This window comes from Bubalus kerabau, chromosome 20, assembly GCF_029407905.1.
Source record: "Bubalus kerabau isolate K-KA32 ecotype Philippines breed swamp buffalo chromosome 20, PCC_UOA_SB_1v2, whole genome shotgun sequence".
NCBI lineage: Eukaryota > Metazoa > Chordata > Mammalia > Artiodactyla > Bovidae > Bubalus > Bubalus kerabau.
Window position 1 is genome coordinate 18,733,373 of NC_073643.1, and position 16,524 is coordinate 18,749,896.

At 46.9% G+C, this 16,524-nt stretch overlaps 1 protein-coding gene across 9 annotated transcripts in view; it reads right to left on the reverse strand.

Moving 5' to 3' along the window:
- MTMR14 (myotubularin related protein 14) overlaps nucleotides 1-16,524 on the reverse strand; it is a 45,475-nt gene that overhangs the window by 25,650 nt on the left and 3,301 nt on the right. For all 9 annotated transcript variants that reach the window (XR_008706321.1, XM_055558562.1, XM_055558558.1 and 6 more), the window contains exons 3-7: nucleotides 11,570-11,678; nucleotides 4,402-4,477; nucleotides 4,023-4,083; nucleotides 2,428-2,550; nucleotides 1,374-1,447 (exon numbers count right to left, since the gene is read on the reverse strand). Coding sequence is in view for 8 of the 9 variants with exons in the window: in XM_055558562.1 (XP_055414537.1) it covers nucleotides 1,374-1,447; nucleotides 2,428-2,550; nucleotides 4,023-4,083; nucleotides 4,402-4,477; nucleotides 11,570-11,678 (443 nt within the window). In the remaining variant the exon portion in view is untranslated. The remainder of the gene's footprint in view (nucleotides 1-1,373; nucleotides 1,448-2,427; nucleotides 2,551-4,022; nucleotides 4,084-4,401; nucleotides 4,478-11,569; nucleotides 11,679-16,524) is intronic.

Sequence of the window (16,524 nt, forward strand, 5' to 3'; positions counted from 1 at the left end):
ATACAGAGCTCTCCCATTAGGCAGAGTACTTCAGTCTGCAGACCCCAAAGCATCCCCTGAGAGTGGGGAGCCTGGTGTGAAAACCAACCTGAAAACTACACTATGGAAGCCCTCATGCAGACCCCCAGGTGGGACATCTTCTCGACAGCTCTGATGTTGCCAAGCCCAGGCATCAATGTAACAGTTCAGCATCTGGCTAAAACAAGCCTTTCCTCCCACGCACCCATCACTCTGCCCAGTGTCAGTGAGCACCTGTCAGGGCTGGACATGGCATAGCACCCAGAAATAAACAGTGTTATCCTCATTTATCCTCGGAAGGGTTAGGGGATTTATTCAAGGACATGGTGCTGCAGCTGAGATGCACGCCCAGCCCTACAAGCCACCAAATGCTGAGCTGGCAGAGATTAGAAAGGAGAGTCCCTAACCGAGGCCAGAGTGAGACAGCCAGGCCACCGGGGGTCCTGGTTCAGGTGCCACCGGCTCACAATGATGATACCCTCTGCCCACCAGGCACCAGATGAACCTGAGCTTCTAAAGAGAAGGCCTCGTGGCTCGACAGCAACCTGGGGTCACCAGTCTGCTCTTGCCATTGGCCCCATGGCTCCAAGATGAAGAGACAAGATCCAGCACAGGACTGAAGGCAGGGCTAGTGTTGCGGAGCAGGAGAGAGGTTTTAAGGACGAGCTCACTTTTTGCTGTCTGTTCACAAAGTCTGGCACTGAGGTTAGGGCTCTCATACCTCCCTGAACAAGCAGGTGTTGCTAGAAGGCTACAATGCTACCAATGGACCCATGCAGTGCAGAGAACACTGCCCTGGCTACAGACTGCATACAGTCTGTGCCAGAGACACATGTAGCCAGCTGCGTGCTCACCACAGTGCTCTGCAACATGGCGAGGCCACCAACCACGTGCAACTGAGGACAGAGTGCTTACGTCACCACAGTAACACCCAGCAGGGCACGACTGGCGGCTGACCATAAGAACAGCACATTAGCGGCACAGAGCACGCTGATCAACCTGACTTCACCTAATCCGACAAGACCCTGAGCTAAGCCTCACTGACTTCCACGATGCTTGAGAAAACCTGGGACTGGCACGGTGAAGGAACTCGCTCAAGGGTGCAGCAGGGTGCGTGTGAGTCCAGACTCCATCCCTGGGCCCCTCCCAAGGCAAACCCCTGCCAGGACAGTGTCCTACCCTGAGCTGAGAGCCATGGACCGGGAACCACACTGTCCTACACTGAGCAACAGTGTATGCTACCAGGGAGCTCCAGGGCACCTGAGCACCTAAGTGGCCAGGGCCTGCCAGGTGGCCTTCGGAGCCCCAGTCTTGGGAAGCCTGTCCCCTGACCGGACCCTGGAAGGAGCCCCTACCTGGATACGGGATGGAGAGGAGAGTGAAGTCGGCATAGCGCTGGGCTTTGTCCACCTTCTCAGAGGAGGTGACACTACAAGACAGGACACAACGTGTTACGGCATCAGAACCCATGCATGCCATTCCCCACAAGCATCACCACAGCTCGGATAAGCCTCCTGCTACAGAAACCTCTCTCAAGAGTTGGGATGAGGCCCTTCAGTCAGGCTTACTTTGAGCAAGTAAGAATGGGACCTCTCTGCCGCCTACCCGAAGTCACCAGGTGAGAGCGCTGACTCTCCCTGATATCACAGCACTTGCGATGGGACCTAAAGCCACAGAACCACAATCCTTATAAGCCTCCCAGATGAAGGAAGCACAGGCACCATTCAGGAGGGGCCCCAAGGGGGACTCTCCTCTCCACTGTCTTCTCCAGCATCAGCTGAGGATGCTCCCCAGCAGCATCTGAGAGACAGAGGTCTACTCTGACAGATGACGGAGGGGCAGGGGGACCTACAGACAGCTGAACTGTAACTTATAAGTGTGGCTTATTTTCTAAGACAAACATGGCATAATTAAAGGTCAGTATTATAAAAAAAATAAACAAGCTACACTTTGGGAAAATTCCCCAAATTCATCACCCCAACCCAGGCTCCATTTTTTCTCATTTTTCTTTGTCCTGTGAACACTTGGTCCATACAGCATACAGGATATAAAAATTGAGTGAATACTGATTTTCTGGATCCACCCTGTTTTTTTGGATCCACTTTAAAAGAGATGCCAATCCACCAGAGATGGCGGAGTGACAGCAGAGTACACATGAGACGTTGGCGGCTCCCTCGGTGCCTACTGGACCACCCTGAGCAAGTGACTTAACCTCTCTGGCTTGTTTCTCCCCCGCAAGAGAGGGATACAAGAACCTCCTCACAGGGAGGGCTGTGTGAGGATACAGGGAGAGGATGCTCAAGGCCTGGCACCCAGTGTGCCCTAGTGACTGCTTTGCACCATCCCCGAGCCCATGAGCCTGTGAACACATGGCCTCCACCCACTTGGAGGGGGGTGCCCTGCACTCACTTCATGCCAAACTTCACCTTCTTGTTCTCCACCATCAGGTCACAGATGTACTTGACTGACAGGTACCGGAGCAGCTTGATGTCATAGCCTCTGACCTTATCAAAGAGATGCGTGTCGGAACTTCTGAAACAGACAGCCAGAGGGAGAAGCTGCACTGAGTGTCCATTCCCAGAAGTCTAGGCGCTACAGGAGCACTTCTGTTTCCCTTCTCCAGGAGAGGTAGGCTGCGAGGGCCAGACGGGACAGCGGTCCCAGTGAAGGTGAGGGAAGGTGACTTTCCAAGAGATTATCCTGCTCTCTGGGACACATTTCAAAGAGAAGCAATATGCAGCTGGGGCAGGAAAGGGCTTTCTGGTGCTGCCTGACATTAAGCCAGAAGACTCAAGATAATCTCCGAGTTCTAAAAAGCAGCAGGCTGGTGGCTGATCAAGTCTCTGAGCTTCCATTAGAGTTTCTCTCTCTCTACCCTCCTCCCTCTCCCCCATTTATGACCATTTTTAGCCACATGACTTGCTCAAAATGTAACAGATTGAAATTCTCATTGGGAGATAGACTTTTTAGAGCTATTTTATCAACTAATTGTGAAATACTAGCAAGTGAATTCCCTCTCCTTAGAAGGCCTCTGAAGCAAGGAGAAAGATGAGATTTTCCTAATCCCCAGGCTGCCTTCTGATCAGTCATACAGATAAAGGCAAAAGTAGAACAAATAAACAGTCACCATTAATTTATTTTTTTAATGCCCACTGCTTTGCTGAACCCAGCAGATGCCTCGCCAAGAACAGTGCGCAGTGTGGAAGACGGCCTGGCTGGAGCAGAGGTCGTCTGATCTCGGGGGAAGAGCCAAACATTCCTGTGTGCAAGCCAGAGCCGCTGCTCGTGGAACCAGCAGGCAGAAGCTGGGCACAGCGAGATGCCTTTTCAAGCTCTGAGCTGTAATTTTGGGCAGCTGATCTGACCAGGGTGCTGATGTGCATTCCAGAGATGCCTGACACCAGTTAAAGACTTTCCATGTGGCACAGACCATGCAAAGGAGCTTTTCCAAAGTAACATTACTGTCATTTTCGAAAAAGTATTTAGAAAGGAGGTAGGAAGAGTGGGAGCCAGCCCCCTCCCTCCCTTTCAGGGGACCTAAAGCACTCCTCTGTGTTGTACTCCCTTACGGCACCAATTACACAGCTGCGGAACTTCTGGTGCCCGCATCTCCGATGTGTTGACCACAGTCCTCAGGCCAGGTGTGTCCGGCATCACCTGGTAGGCTGGACATCAACATCCTGGAAACCATGGGGCTTGAAGACACACAGATGTCTGCACCATGTCTTGGGCCTGCAGTGCCAGGAACCCCAGGACTGGGGCACTCTCCCTGGGGTCCTTGTGAGCAGCCAGGATAAAGACAGACTGCTCAGGCAGTTCATAAAGTCAGCTGCGGGTGAGGCTATGGGGTGGACTTCAACAACTGTTTCAGAGATGTGGACGAAGGAAGCCAATCCACTCACCTGGACCACTGATGATGTCACGGCCATCAGTAGAAAATGGCCACCACTGGTCAGATACCTGCCCCTCACCCAAGCCCAGACCCATAACTGCCTGGCACTGACCGAAGAGCACAGTCCTCCTCTGTGAGATCCTCTGCATCTGCCCAGGCGTCGTCTGCACCCCCTGTGGGAGGAACCTGCGGTCAGCACTTGGGGCATGGCAGGGGCTCCATGCAAGGGCTGCTTGACCAGTCTACCCCTGGTTCCACCCCAAGGACCATGCTCCTCCCTTTCCCAGGACTGGATGCCCCATGTGCCTGGCATTCTTCTCACCACACGCATCTTCTCAGGTGATGAGAGGAGGGGCTCTAGACGCCCTTGCCCCCCCTGCCCCAGGTTGCTGCCCACCCCCATAATCACCACCACCGCTGTGGCCATGGGTAACTGTTCTCCATGACTGGGCTCCTGTTCTTAGTCACAGAGGCTGCAGCTCAGCGCTCACCTGAGAAAATATAGTTGTAGCCAGTGCGTCCATACAGCTCCCCCCATCCAGCCAGTGTGGCTGACCTGCAAATGTGCTGGGAGAGAAACCACATTTTCAGGGTCAGATGGTTTTCTGGAGTTTTTTGGTTCTACTTATCCCTGCTTTCTTGAGATATAATTGACCCATGACATTGTGTAAGTTTAAGGTGCACAACATGATGATTTGTATCACTGCTGCTGCTGCTGCTAAGTCGCTTCAGTCGTGTCCGACTCTGTGCAACCCCACAGACGGCAGCCCACCAGGCCCCGCCATCCCTGGGATTCTCCAGGCAAGACCACTAACATACTGCAAAACCATTACCACCACAGAGTTAGCTAACACCTGCATCAGGTCACATAATTACCATTTCTTTTTTTGTGTGGTGGAAACATTTAAGACCATCTCTCTCTACAACTTTCATGTATATAATACAGTATTATTAACTATAACCACCACGCTGTACATTAGATCCACAAACCTTATTCATCTTGCAACTGGAAGTTTGTACCCTCTGACCAACAGTCAGGTGGTTTTCTGAAGTGCACACAGTAGGGGGAAGCCCTGGAACTCTTCTGATCATTCCAGACCAGCAAAATGGGTGCATGAGCACTGCCCAAAGTCTCAGCATCAGGGCCACTGTGACAGCAGTCTCTCTGAAGCAAGCCTAGATTTTAACCTAGAGCCTCTGTCAAGGGGTTCTCTCTCCCAAACGAGAGGCACCAGAGTATCACTAATGGTAATGGGTAGACTCAGTGGTTGTCACACACAAGTGGTCTTACTTGGGTTAAGACCTGGCGATTATCACATGTGTATGTCAGCATGTCAGTGAAACACAAACACACCTTTCCACTGGGTTTTCACAAGCTCTTAAGGGAAGTGTGGCTGGGGGCAGGCACTGCTGCTGCTTCACAGATGCAAAGAGCAACGGGCGCAGGGAGATGAAGTAGGGCCTGAGGTCCCACAGTGAGGAACAAGCAGGGATCTGACCGAGCCCACATCCCTCCAGAGCACCTGTGCTGTCACTGCTTAGCGCAGGGAAGGGAAACCTTTGGAGCAGGAGGGTCAATTAAGGGAGAAATGTTTGGGGGCTTTTTTTTTTTTTTAAAGAAATTTTACCTTCTCTCTCCTACGTACTAAAGGAATGTAGTAACTGTAACTGTGCTTAACTTTGCTTTTACTCTTTGCTCATCACTGAAGCAGCATTAGAAGAGCTAGAATTCTAGAAACCAGGCATTAGGTGTGAACTTCATTCTCTAATTTTTTAAAAAAGAGTTTATTTGTCTGTGTCAGGTCTCAGTTGCTCTGCAGCGTGTGGGATTTCAACTTCCAGACCAGGGCCTGAACCCACATCCGCTGCATTGCACAGCACATTCTTAACCACTAGACCCCCAGGGAAGCCTCTCACTATCTGATTCTAAGGCTGAATCTTTATAAACTGTGTTTGATGAGATCCAAGAGGGGTGGGGGAATGGGAAGAGGTATCTGGGATCTGGTGACCCCAGGGTTTAGCTACAGGCTGAGGGAGGCAGTGAGGGTGGCTGGGAGATTAAACTGGGGGTGGGGGGTACATTTCTGAATGGGTCATGCAGCCTGGCAGTATAAGGAGGGTCCCTGGAAGATTGTAGAATATTGACAGAGGGCGTCTCCTTCTCCACCTGTAAGACAGTGGGAAAGAAACAGTTTTGCTGCTACAGGAAAGAGGCATGCTAGGAACTGGCAGGTCATCCCTGGCAGCTTAGAACAGGGGGCAAATGATAGAAGGGCAACCTGCTACAATCCGGGGGGTGCTTTTCCAGTGCTGGGGGCAGAACACATTTGAGGTAGGGCTGTCCTGGAAGCCTGTAAAGAAGGGCTTGGGCAGAGAGTCCTGCTAGCCTGAGCACGATCAGGGGAATGTTTCCCTTTCTCTGGGTCCAAAAGGATTTTGCAAATCTGATGATAATGACAAACTGTCTCCGGATAAAAATGTACATGCCCGAGTTTACCTGTATCTCCAAGTCCATCCACAGATCCCTTTCCAGCCTCAAATAACATCCTCTACTCGGAAGAGACCAGCCCAGTAATTAGGAGTTGCAGCAACGGAGTGTCCATTTTCAGGTTGAGGACCCTCAAGATTCCAATGGTATTGGGGGAGGTCCGATTCATGAGCAAACAAGTGAGGGGTGGTGGTGGCTGTTTTGAGTTTGACCAGCACATGTTACCATGTCCCCCTCCATCATCCAAGCTGCGGCACGAAATCTCACTCTTCTATTATTTCTATTAAATTTTTTTCAGGCAGACACATATCCCCTCGTGAGCTGTTGAGCTCTGAGCTCTTTTCAAGGCTCAGATTCTTCTTTCTGCTCCCCAATTTCCCCAAATCCCCTCGATCTGTCCCTGTTTTTTTGGTCTCAGAGGCAGCCACACCCAGTCCAGGGGACTCATCAGGTGGAGGAGAATGGGTAAGCTGGCTGGCTTCCCAAGTGAAGCACCAACCTCCACAGAAAGGTCCTGAGAGCTGGAGTCTGGGGGAAGCCGTACCCCACAGGCGGGTCCATGTCTGACCTTGCTCCTGGGCTTCACGGCTCCAATGCACAGGCCACCATTTCCATACTTCAAGCTTAACTCTTGACTGAAAAAGCAGGATACACTCTGAAAGCTATCCATTTACCTAATTAGGGGCGGCCTCTAATGTTGCATGAGGAAGATGGCTCTGTAGGATTTGTAAATTTAGTACCAATTTTGGCATGCAGAATAAAAGCAGCTGATCTCTGCTCCCCATTTCTTAAGGGAGGAAACAGAAAGAGGAGCTATTCCAATTTTAATTTTCTAAAAACCAGATACAAGTGATGGGGGAGAAAATGGCACATGAGAACAGCTTATTCTTAAATGCTTGAACTGAGTTTTATTAAAAAATTAATAATATATCTTATTTAAGCCTATATGTCCCAAGATATTACTATGTCAACATATAGTCACTTTTTAAATTATTAATATTTTACATTTTTTGGATTAAGTCTTCAAAATCCAATATGTATTTATAAATACAGCACATCGCAAGTAGGACACTTTATTTTCAGTGTTTAAAGGGTAATGTAGTCCTACCTCAAAAGAAAATTGTATTTAATCGAAAAAAATTCTACATCGCTTCAATTAGAAAATGGAAATTAATTGAAATGAAACAAAATCAGACATTTAGTTCCTAAGCTGGCCTAGCCACAATGGACTGAGTCTGGAAGGAAGCAGGAAATCGGCACTTCTGAGCATACATTCCCGGCGCAGCTTGGCTGGGTGTGTTGGCAGCAAACACTGCTGTCACCAAACTCATTAGGGCCTGCTGGGAGACCCGCCTGCGGACAAGATGCCCACCTCACAACACAAGACCGTCTCCTGTTCTTCCCCATCTCTTGATCCTCAAGTTCATAGGTCTGCCTTCCCCACTCACTGAGCTCCAGGGTGACAGGACTGTCTCAGTCACCTGTCCACCTAGAACCCAGCACAGAGCCCACTGCTGTGTAACCCAACAGCAGTGTCTTCCTAGAGAGCCTGCCCACACCAGCTGGGTAGGCAGCTGCTAGACACTGGGAGGATAGCAGTAATAAGACACGGCTTCTGTCCTCATAGGGATTACAGCCGAGAGGAGACAGCAGATTTTCAAACACAATAGGAATAAAATGTACGTAAGTAGGTATTAAGCCAGTGAACACGACTGAGTCAGGGGAAGCTACAGGGAACACAATGGGATCACATCAACAGACAGGAAGGTGCAAAGGGAGAAGAAAGCATGATGAATGGTAAAGCCCTTAGTGTCAAAGCCTCCTCAAAATAATACCACCCCTGCCCCCCAAAACGGAATTTGCTGGCAGTCCAGCAGTTAGGGCTCTCACGCTTACACTGTCGATCAAGGCCTGGGTTTGATCCTTGGTTAGGGAACTAAGTAAGGTCCCACAAGCCTTGGGGTACGGCCAAAATAAAAAAATAATCCCTCCAACTCTTTACCCTCCCTCTGAAATGTGTTGCCTTGCGGCTCTTTCTCTCAGTCTCACTGCAATTTCCCAAGTGCATTCTGGAAACTCACTTCTCAAGGTCTGCAGAGTGAGAAAGGACAACACCACACAGATTCCTCTGCTTCAGGACTTCTTAGAGCCTTTCCTACACTGACGTACACTTGCCAATGTACCTCCTGAATCTGGAGCTCGGGGGTCAGGGTGAATCTAGGGTGCGATGTCTCTCAATCTTATTTGAGAGGGAATGCATTGCACAAGCATATCCTTAAACTACTGTTCTATAGAACACTGTGGGAAGTACTGGTTTGAGTGTTTCCTACATAATTTCTTGTGGGAATAAGTAAGCTTTAAGATGATCAATTTCTGGAACTTCACTCGCAGACATACTTTCCCCTAAAACAGACCAACCCTATCAAGTCTGCGGCTTCCTGACTCACCTGTCACATTTGCCCTTCTTCCATTTAAGAAAGAAAGGCACAGGAGAGGAAACAGACCTACCCTATGAAAGTCTGTGGCTGCTTCTCCTTTCCTATCTACTGTCACATGAAGGCACAAAAGGAGAGGAATCAGGCTAGCATTTCTCTCTCCCAGTGCCGTGCTCCAGCCCTTGCCTGCATGCTGGGAGAATGGACTAAAGTCCCAGAGGTGCCAGGACCACAGCACACACAGGCACCTACCAGATGAACAGAAGAGTGGGCAGACATTTCTGCTTTCCTCCCCTCCTCCAAGCTATTGGTCTGCTTCTTCTAGATTAATCTTTCTCAAAATGATATTTGTATCCTATATTTCCCTGCCCAGAAGTCACAGAGGCTTGTCTGGCAAATGCAAACACCTCAGCCAGCATCCAGCCTCCTGCATTCAGCCCCTTCCATCCTCAGCTCTGCCACCTACCTCACTCCCATCAGGTCGTCTCCCAGCCTTTCTCACGCCTGCCTCACTGTACGCCCCAGGCAGCCACCTGCCTGGGATACCCTCCCACTCTTCTGCCAAAGCTCGTAGCCTAGTCCCGCTCACTTAATGAGGCCATGCCTGTCAGTCCACACCACTGCCCGTCTTTAGTGGGTTCCTCTGATACCACACTATGTGGCCCCAAGCTACAGTGTAGTAACTTGAGGGCGTTTTGCAGTAAGTTTAAATCTCAGCTCTCAAGTTGTGTAAAGTAAACTTGGGGAAGTTATTTAACCACTTTGAGCCTTCATTTCATCTGCAAAATGGGACTATCTAATACATCAAAGGATTATTAAAAATAGGTGAAATGAGACCCTATTTGGGTACCAAATTAACAACACTCAATAGAATATAAGCTTGATAAGGGTGCAAATTTTTGTTTATCATATATGCTGAGGTACCTTAAGGCCTGAATATGATACATATTCAATAAATACTTGGTAAATTACACTACTGAAAGAATGGACAAACAACTTATCTGATCTAATCTATTCATAAACTTGTGATGTAGGCATGATTATTTTTCCCATTTGACTGAGGAGGAAATGGAGGCCTTGCACAGGCAGGAAGCAGCAGAGCCGGGATCAGAATCTACGCAGCAGGGCTCCAGGACATAGGGTGGAGTCCTCCGCGCTGACCATCCCTTGCCTACCTAGAATCACCCTTGAAAAAACTGGTTTTGAAACTGGTCTGATTCTCTGGCCTGCTTCCCACCACACCAGACACCCGGTAACCACCCTACCTTGTCTGGCAACAAGACAACTGTCAGTTTAGTTCAGTTTAGTCGCTCAGTTGTGTCCGACTCTTTGCAACCCCATGGACTGCAGCATGCCAGGCCTCCGTGTCCATCACCAACTTTCAGAGTTTAGTCAAACTCATGTCCATTGAGTCAGATGCCATCCAATCATCTCATTCTCTGTCATCCCCTTCTCCTCCCGCCTTCAATCTCTCCCAGCATCAGGGTCTTTTCAAATGAGTCAGCTCTTCGCATCAGATGGCCAAAGTACTGGGTGTTTCACCTTCAACATCAGTCCTTCCAATGAATATTCAGGACTGATTTCCCTTAGGATGGACTGGTTGGATCTCCTTGCTGTCCAAGGTACTCTCAAGAGTCTTCTCCAACACCACAGTTCAAAAGCATCAATTCTTTTGTGCTCAGCTTTCTATATAGTCCAACTCTCACATCCATACATCACCACTGGAAAAACCATAGCCTTGACAAGACAGACCATTGTTGGCTGTCTCTAAAAAAAAAAAGTAATGTCTCTACTTTATAATATGCTATTTAGGTTGGTCATAACTTTCCTTCCAAGGAGTCAGTGTCTTTTAATTTCATGGCTGCGGTCACCATCTGCACTGATTTTGGAGCCCCCAAAAATAAAGTCTGACACTGTTTCCCCATCTATTTCCCATGAAGTGATGGGACCAGATGCCATGATCTTTGTTTTCTGAATGTTGAGCTTTAAGCCAACTTTTTCACTCTCCTCTTTCACTTTCATCAAGAGGCTTTTTAGTTCCTCTTCACTTTCTGCCATAAGGGTGGTGTCATCTGCCTGTCTGAGGTTATTAATATTTCTCCCGCTAATCTTGATTCCAGCTTGTATTTCTTCCAGTCCAGTGTTTCTCATGATGTACTCTGCATATAAGTTAAATAAGCAGGGTGACAATATACAGCCTTGATGCACTGCTTTTCCTATTTGGAACCAGTCTGTTGTTCCATGTCCAGTTCTAACTGTTGTTTCCTGACCTGCATACAGGTTTCTCAAGAGGCAGGTCAGGTGGTCTGGTATTCCCATCTCTTTAAGAAATTTTCCACAGTTGGTTGTGGTCCACACAGTCAAAGGCTTTGCATAGTCAATAAAGCAGAAATACATGTTTTTCTGGAACTCACTTGTTTTTTTGATGATCCAACGGATGCTGGCAATTTGATCTCTGGTTCCTCTGCCTTTTCTAAAACCAGATTGAACATCTGGAAGTTCATGGTTCATGTACTGTTGAAGCCTGGCTTGGAGAATTTTGAGCAGTACTTTACTAGCGTGTGAGATGAGTGCAATTGTTCAGTAGTTTGAGCATTCTTTGGCATTGCCTTTCTTTGAGATTGGAATGAAAACTGACCTTTTCCAGTCCTGTGGCCACTGCTGAGACAACTGTACACTCTGCATTAAGCCAGGTACCTCCAAGGGAGGGAGAGCGAGGCTATGGGGAGGTCTTACCTTGCCCTTGAACAGGATCACTGGGCAGACAAAACGTCCTCTGCATCTGGCTGTCTTGCTGCGGTTGACGAGGTCCTGCAATTTGCTCACCTGCACAGTGCTCTGAAACCTAACACAAGGCAAGAGAGGTAGGTCAGGCTGCTTGTGCATGAGTACTGTGTAACCCATGCTAGGGGTGTGTGTGTGTAAATATTCATTTCAAATTGAATAAATGCTCAGGTTCCTAAATTCTAGATCACAGACATTTTAAGCTTTTCAAGAAAAGAAAAAAAAAAAGCTAGATTATAGGTACTAAAACTGAAATCATCCTGATTTCAAAACCTTTAAGATCAAAACAAAAGGTGCTCAGTTTTTCACTCCAAAAGTAGGACAAATATGTTGAGGACCCTCTGGCAATAACGGGGCCATCTTTGTGATCTTTCAGAGGGCAGGATATGATGAAGTTAACATTCCACATGGTTATGAGCCTCTGATACATTATCAACATTTCAACCAACACTAACAGTCTAAAATGTCAACAAGGCAGGGAATGCTGGAGCAAAGATGGTGAAAAAGAAGCTATTTGTGGCCTTGAGAAGCATGGAAGTTAACACATCCAGCTTTGCTAAGGGAGCTTCTAGAACACACACCAAAAAAACACATTTAGAAATGAGTTTAAGCAAGTCACACCTATAGCACACCCTTAAAATAAGGGTCTACTGTCACAGATTCACCCACTGAGTCTTAACAAAAGGCTCCACATCAGCCAGTAAGAACTTCTGGTTCCAAGAGAAACAGGAGGCAGGAAGTTCAACAGTGGGAAGCTCTCCCGGCTATGCAGAATAATAGAGGAAAAGGAAGACAGTCAAGCTCCTTCCTTACAAGGGTTGAGTTTCCAGGCCGAGTCCGAGGGCGTCACCCCTCCTACATCCCAGTCCTGCTAGTGTCATTGCATGACATGTGCACACAAATAACTGTTTCAGAATGAGTAAGTTCAGTGACTCCTAAACAGCACTGGTACCTTTTTAAGCATATCTAAATTCTGTTGGCATTAATAAAAATATAGTCTTCTGAAAACACTGCTGATTTCTTAGTAGCCTTCATAGATATATTCTCAAGCTAGTTGCTAATAAAATAACTACTATCAAGTGAGCATTTGAAACTGAAGTTAAAACAAGGTCTTCAAATAAAAACCTGATATATGGAGTCTAGAAAAACAGTTCTGATGAACCTATTTAAGAGAAGAAATGGAGACACAGACATAGAGAATGATCTGGTGGAAACAGCAGGAAGGAGAGTGTAGGACAAACTGAGAAAGCAGCACTGACATATATATACTATCACATGTAAAATGGATTGCAAGCGGGAAGCTGCTGTATAACACAGCGAGCCCAGCCTGGGACTCGGTGACAACCGAGAAGGGTGGAATGCAGAGGTGAAGAAAGGCTCGAGAGAGAGGAGACATATATACATATGTTTGTGCATGCACGTTTGCGAAGTTACTTCAGTCATGCCTGACTCTTTGTGACCCCATGGACTGTAGCCCACCAGGCTCCTGTCAATGGGATTCTCTAGGTAAGAACACTGGAGCAGACTGCCATTTCCTCCTCTAGGGCATATTTCCCACCCAGGGACTAAATCAGCATCTCTTATGTCTCCTGCATCGGCAGGCAGGCTTTTTACCTCTAGCGCCACCATATATAATTATGACTGATTTGCACTGATGTAAAGCAAAGACCACCAGAACACTGTAAAGTAATTATTCTCCAATCCAAAAAAGTGGAAAAAAAAAAAAAAAAAAAAAAACCCAGAAAAATAAGAATCAATTAGATTTGAGTAACAGAATAACTGAAATGAAATAAAAAATACAGTAGAGGGAATCAATACCAAATTAGATGATACAGAAGAACAGATGAGCAATCTGAAAGACAGTAAAATAAAAATCACCCAATGAGAACAGCAAGAAAAGTTTTTTAATGAGAGGAGCTTAAGAGACCCCTAAGACAACATCAAATGTACTAACATTTGCATTATATCAGTCTCAGAAAGAGGAGAGAGAGAGGGAGAGAAAAATTATTTGAAGAAATAATCACTGAAAAATCCTCTTATTTGGGGATACAGGTTAGAGGTACAGGAAGCATAAAAAATAATAATAATAAAAAAATAACTTGGACCAACAGTTTGGTGATTGTAGAAAGAAAACAAGAGGATAAAGGAAGAGGACTTAAACTTTCCATGGTGTATGTTTCTGTAAGGTATGATTTAAGACTTTTTCCCCATTTTTATTAAGCATTTTGTTTTAAATCACAAATTGATTACATCTTTACTATAATTCAAATAGAGAAGTGACTACATAAGACTCTTTTTCTCTTTTTCTTTCTGTTTTTTTGGTTGCACTGTGCAGCATGCAGGATCTTAGCTCCCTGACCAGGGAGTGAGTGGTCCCTGCAGTGGAAGCTCAGAGTTTTAACCACTGGACCACAAGGGAAGTCCCCATGTTATTTTTACGACCAACATTTTTTTCTTTTCTGAAGGAAGGAAGAAGGCTGGAGTGCCTCTTCACGGTACGTACAGAGTGCTGTGCTTAGTTGCTCAGTCATCTCCAACTCTGCGACCACATGTACTGTAGCCCACCAAGCTCCCCTGTCCATGGAGAGTCTCCAGGCAAGAATACTGGAGTGGGTTGCTATGCCTTCCTCCAGGGGATCTTCCCAACCCAGGGATGGAACCCAGGTCACGCACACTGCAGGTGGATTCTTTACCATCTAAGCCATGAGGGAAGCCCAAGAATACTGGAGTGGGTAGCCTATCCCTTTTCCAGGGGGGTCTTTCCAACCTAGGAATCGAACTGGGGTCTCCTGCATTGCAGGCAGGCTCTACCAGCTGAGTTACCAGGGAAGCTGGCACAGGCCAATCAGTCAGGCCCTAGAAAAAACATGGCTCACTGGAAACCAAGTTCTACCACCTTTCCCTCACTCTGTGAAATAAAAAGGCAACTGAGTTCAAAATAATTGCCTAATTAAACTCAGATGCCAAGAGAATATAAAACAAAATACACATAATACTGCTTACATTAGTCTTCCTCCCACCTTTTGGTGGCCCCAGGTCATTTGCACAGATGAGATCAGCACTATCTGCTGAGTTAAAAAAAAAAAGTTATTTTTATTTATCTGACTTCATCAGATCTTAATTGAGGTATGTGGGAATCTTTAGTTATGGCATGCAAAACCTAGTTCCCTGACCAGGGATTGAACCCAGGCCCCCTACACTGGGAGTTCAGAAGTCCCAGCACTGCTTTAACTGACTCTGAGCTCACACCAGCAGCTCTAAATGCCTTGAAACCACATTTGAGTCTCCCAGGCTAAATACTTCCATTCAACAAACGCTCCACAAAACCGAAGGAAAGAACATGCCAGCATTTCCAGCCTCAGGGCTCTGGGCAGTCTTATGTGGAGGAAGGCACACTTTTTTCATTAGGCTAGCTGGTGCTTTATTGTCCTGGGTCCCCTACTCAAAGAACCAATTCAGTTTCTGTTCTCAGTGGTTCCTGTTTTTATTTTTATTATTTCTTGGCCTTAGAATCTTTCTCTTACCATGCTAAGCACTGGGCTGTGTCTGACACATGATACTTTTATTCAAAGGAATGAAAGTGGGCTATGTATTTATGTTTGTCTTGTGGGACTGAGCCCTTAACCTGTAAGATCTGAAGCTATCTCTGGGTAGATGGTATCAGAGTTGAGTTGAATTGTAGAACACACAGCTGATGTCTCAAAATCAGTGGTATGAGGGAACCCCCCCTACCCTACTCTCACAAACCAGTGGGAATTATCAAGTGCAGGATTTTAACTCTGTCTCCTAATGCCTCACCTATACCTGCCTTAATTCTGGCCTTTGTTACAATCATTGCTCATTTATTGGTCTGTGTTACCGACCAGACCTAAAGGTAAGGATTTCATATCTCTGGCAGGGTCTCCAACTAGATCCCTGAGATGTGGCCCATGGCAGTAGTTTGTCTTGCTGATAAACACACGTCTTGGCCATTCAGATAGCCCCATCCAGGCTTCTCTTCCCAGATGATGGGCTAAACTGGGGAGGTGGATTAATAGAACCAAACCACTTCCTGAATCCAGTTCTACCCTGTGCAACTCAGTCTAACTAGTGTCATAGTAACACCAAATCCAGGCATGTAAAGCAAAAAGTTCTATTTCTTCTCACCTACACATGCACATATTCCCTTCTCTTCAACAGACATGGCCCACTTAGTATCACCTTGAGGCCTTCCAAGAATTGAAAAGTAAAAACAGACTATAACTCCTCTAGGGTTAGCGATATACTGTGGTGGTCCTGGCCTGGAAAGAGAGGCTCTGCTAGGCAAAGTGGAAGCTTCCTGGCAGTGATAGAAAGAAGAGGCAGGCATACAAGTGCTATAATCTACATACAATTAATTCCCCCAGTAAGTTCCTTTTTCTCAGGGAACACCACCTCGACCTGGTTAGAAGGCACACTTACATGTGTCCCATCTTACACATGAGCAAATTTGTCTATGTGAAAGCCCTCTCTGGCTCCCTGTGGTTCCAGGTTATAGCAAAGGAGTCATCTAGGAAGCTCTCTGTGATGTAGAAATTCTGATTTAGGGCCCCTGGAATCTGTGATTTCAATGAGTGCTCAGAGGGTACTAGCCCAAGAACCACTAACACCCACAAGTCCGCACTCCTTGGACCAATAATCAAGACCCTATACAAGCTAGTCCCTAACTAGGGACATTTAAGGGACATTTCTACTTGTCTGTGCAATTACAGCTGAAAGGCATCTCCACCACAGGGTCTCCCCAAACACTCACACACCAGGCAGGATCTACCCTTCTCCCCAACTTGTCTACAGCAGCACTTCTCCAGCCTCTATGTATGTATGGGCCATCTTGTTATGCCATGATTTTGATTCAGTGGCTCTGGAACCCAGGACTCAGAATCTCTAGC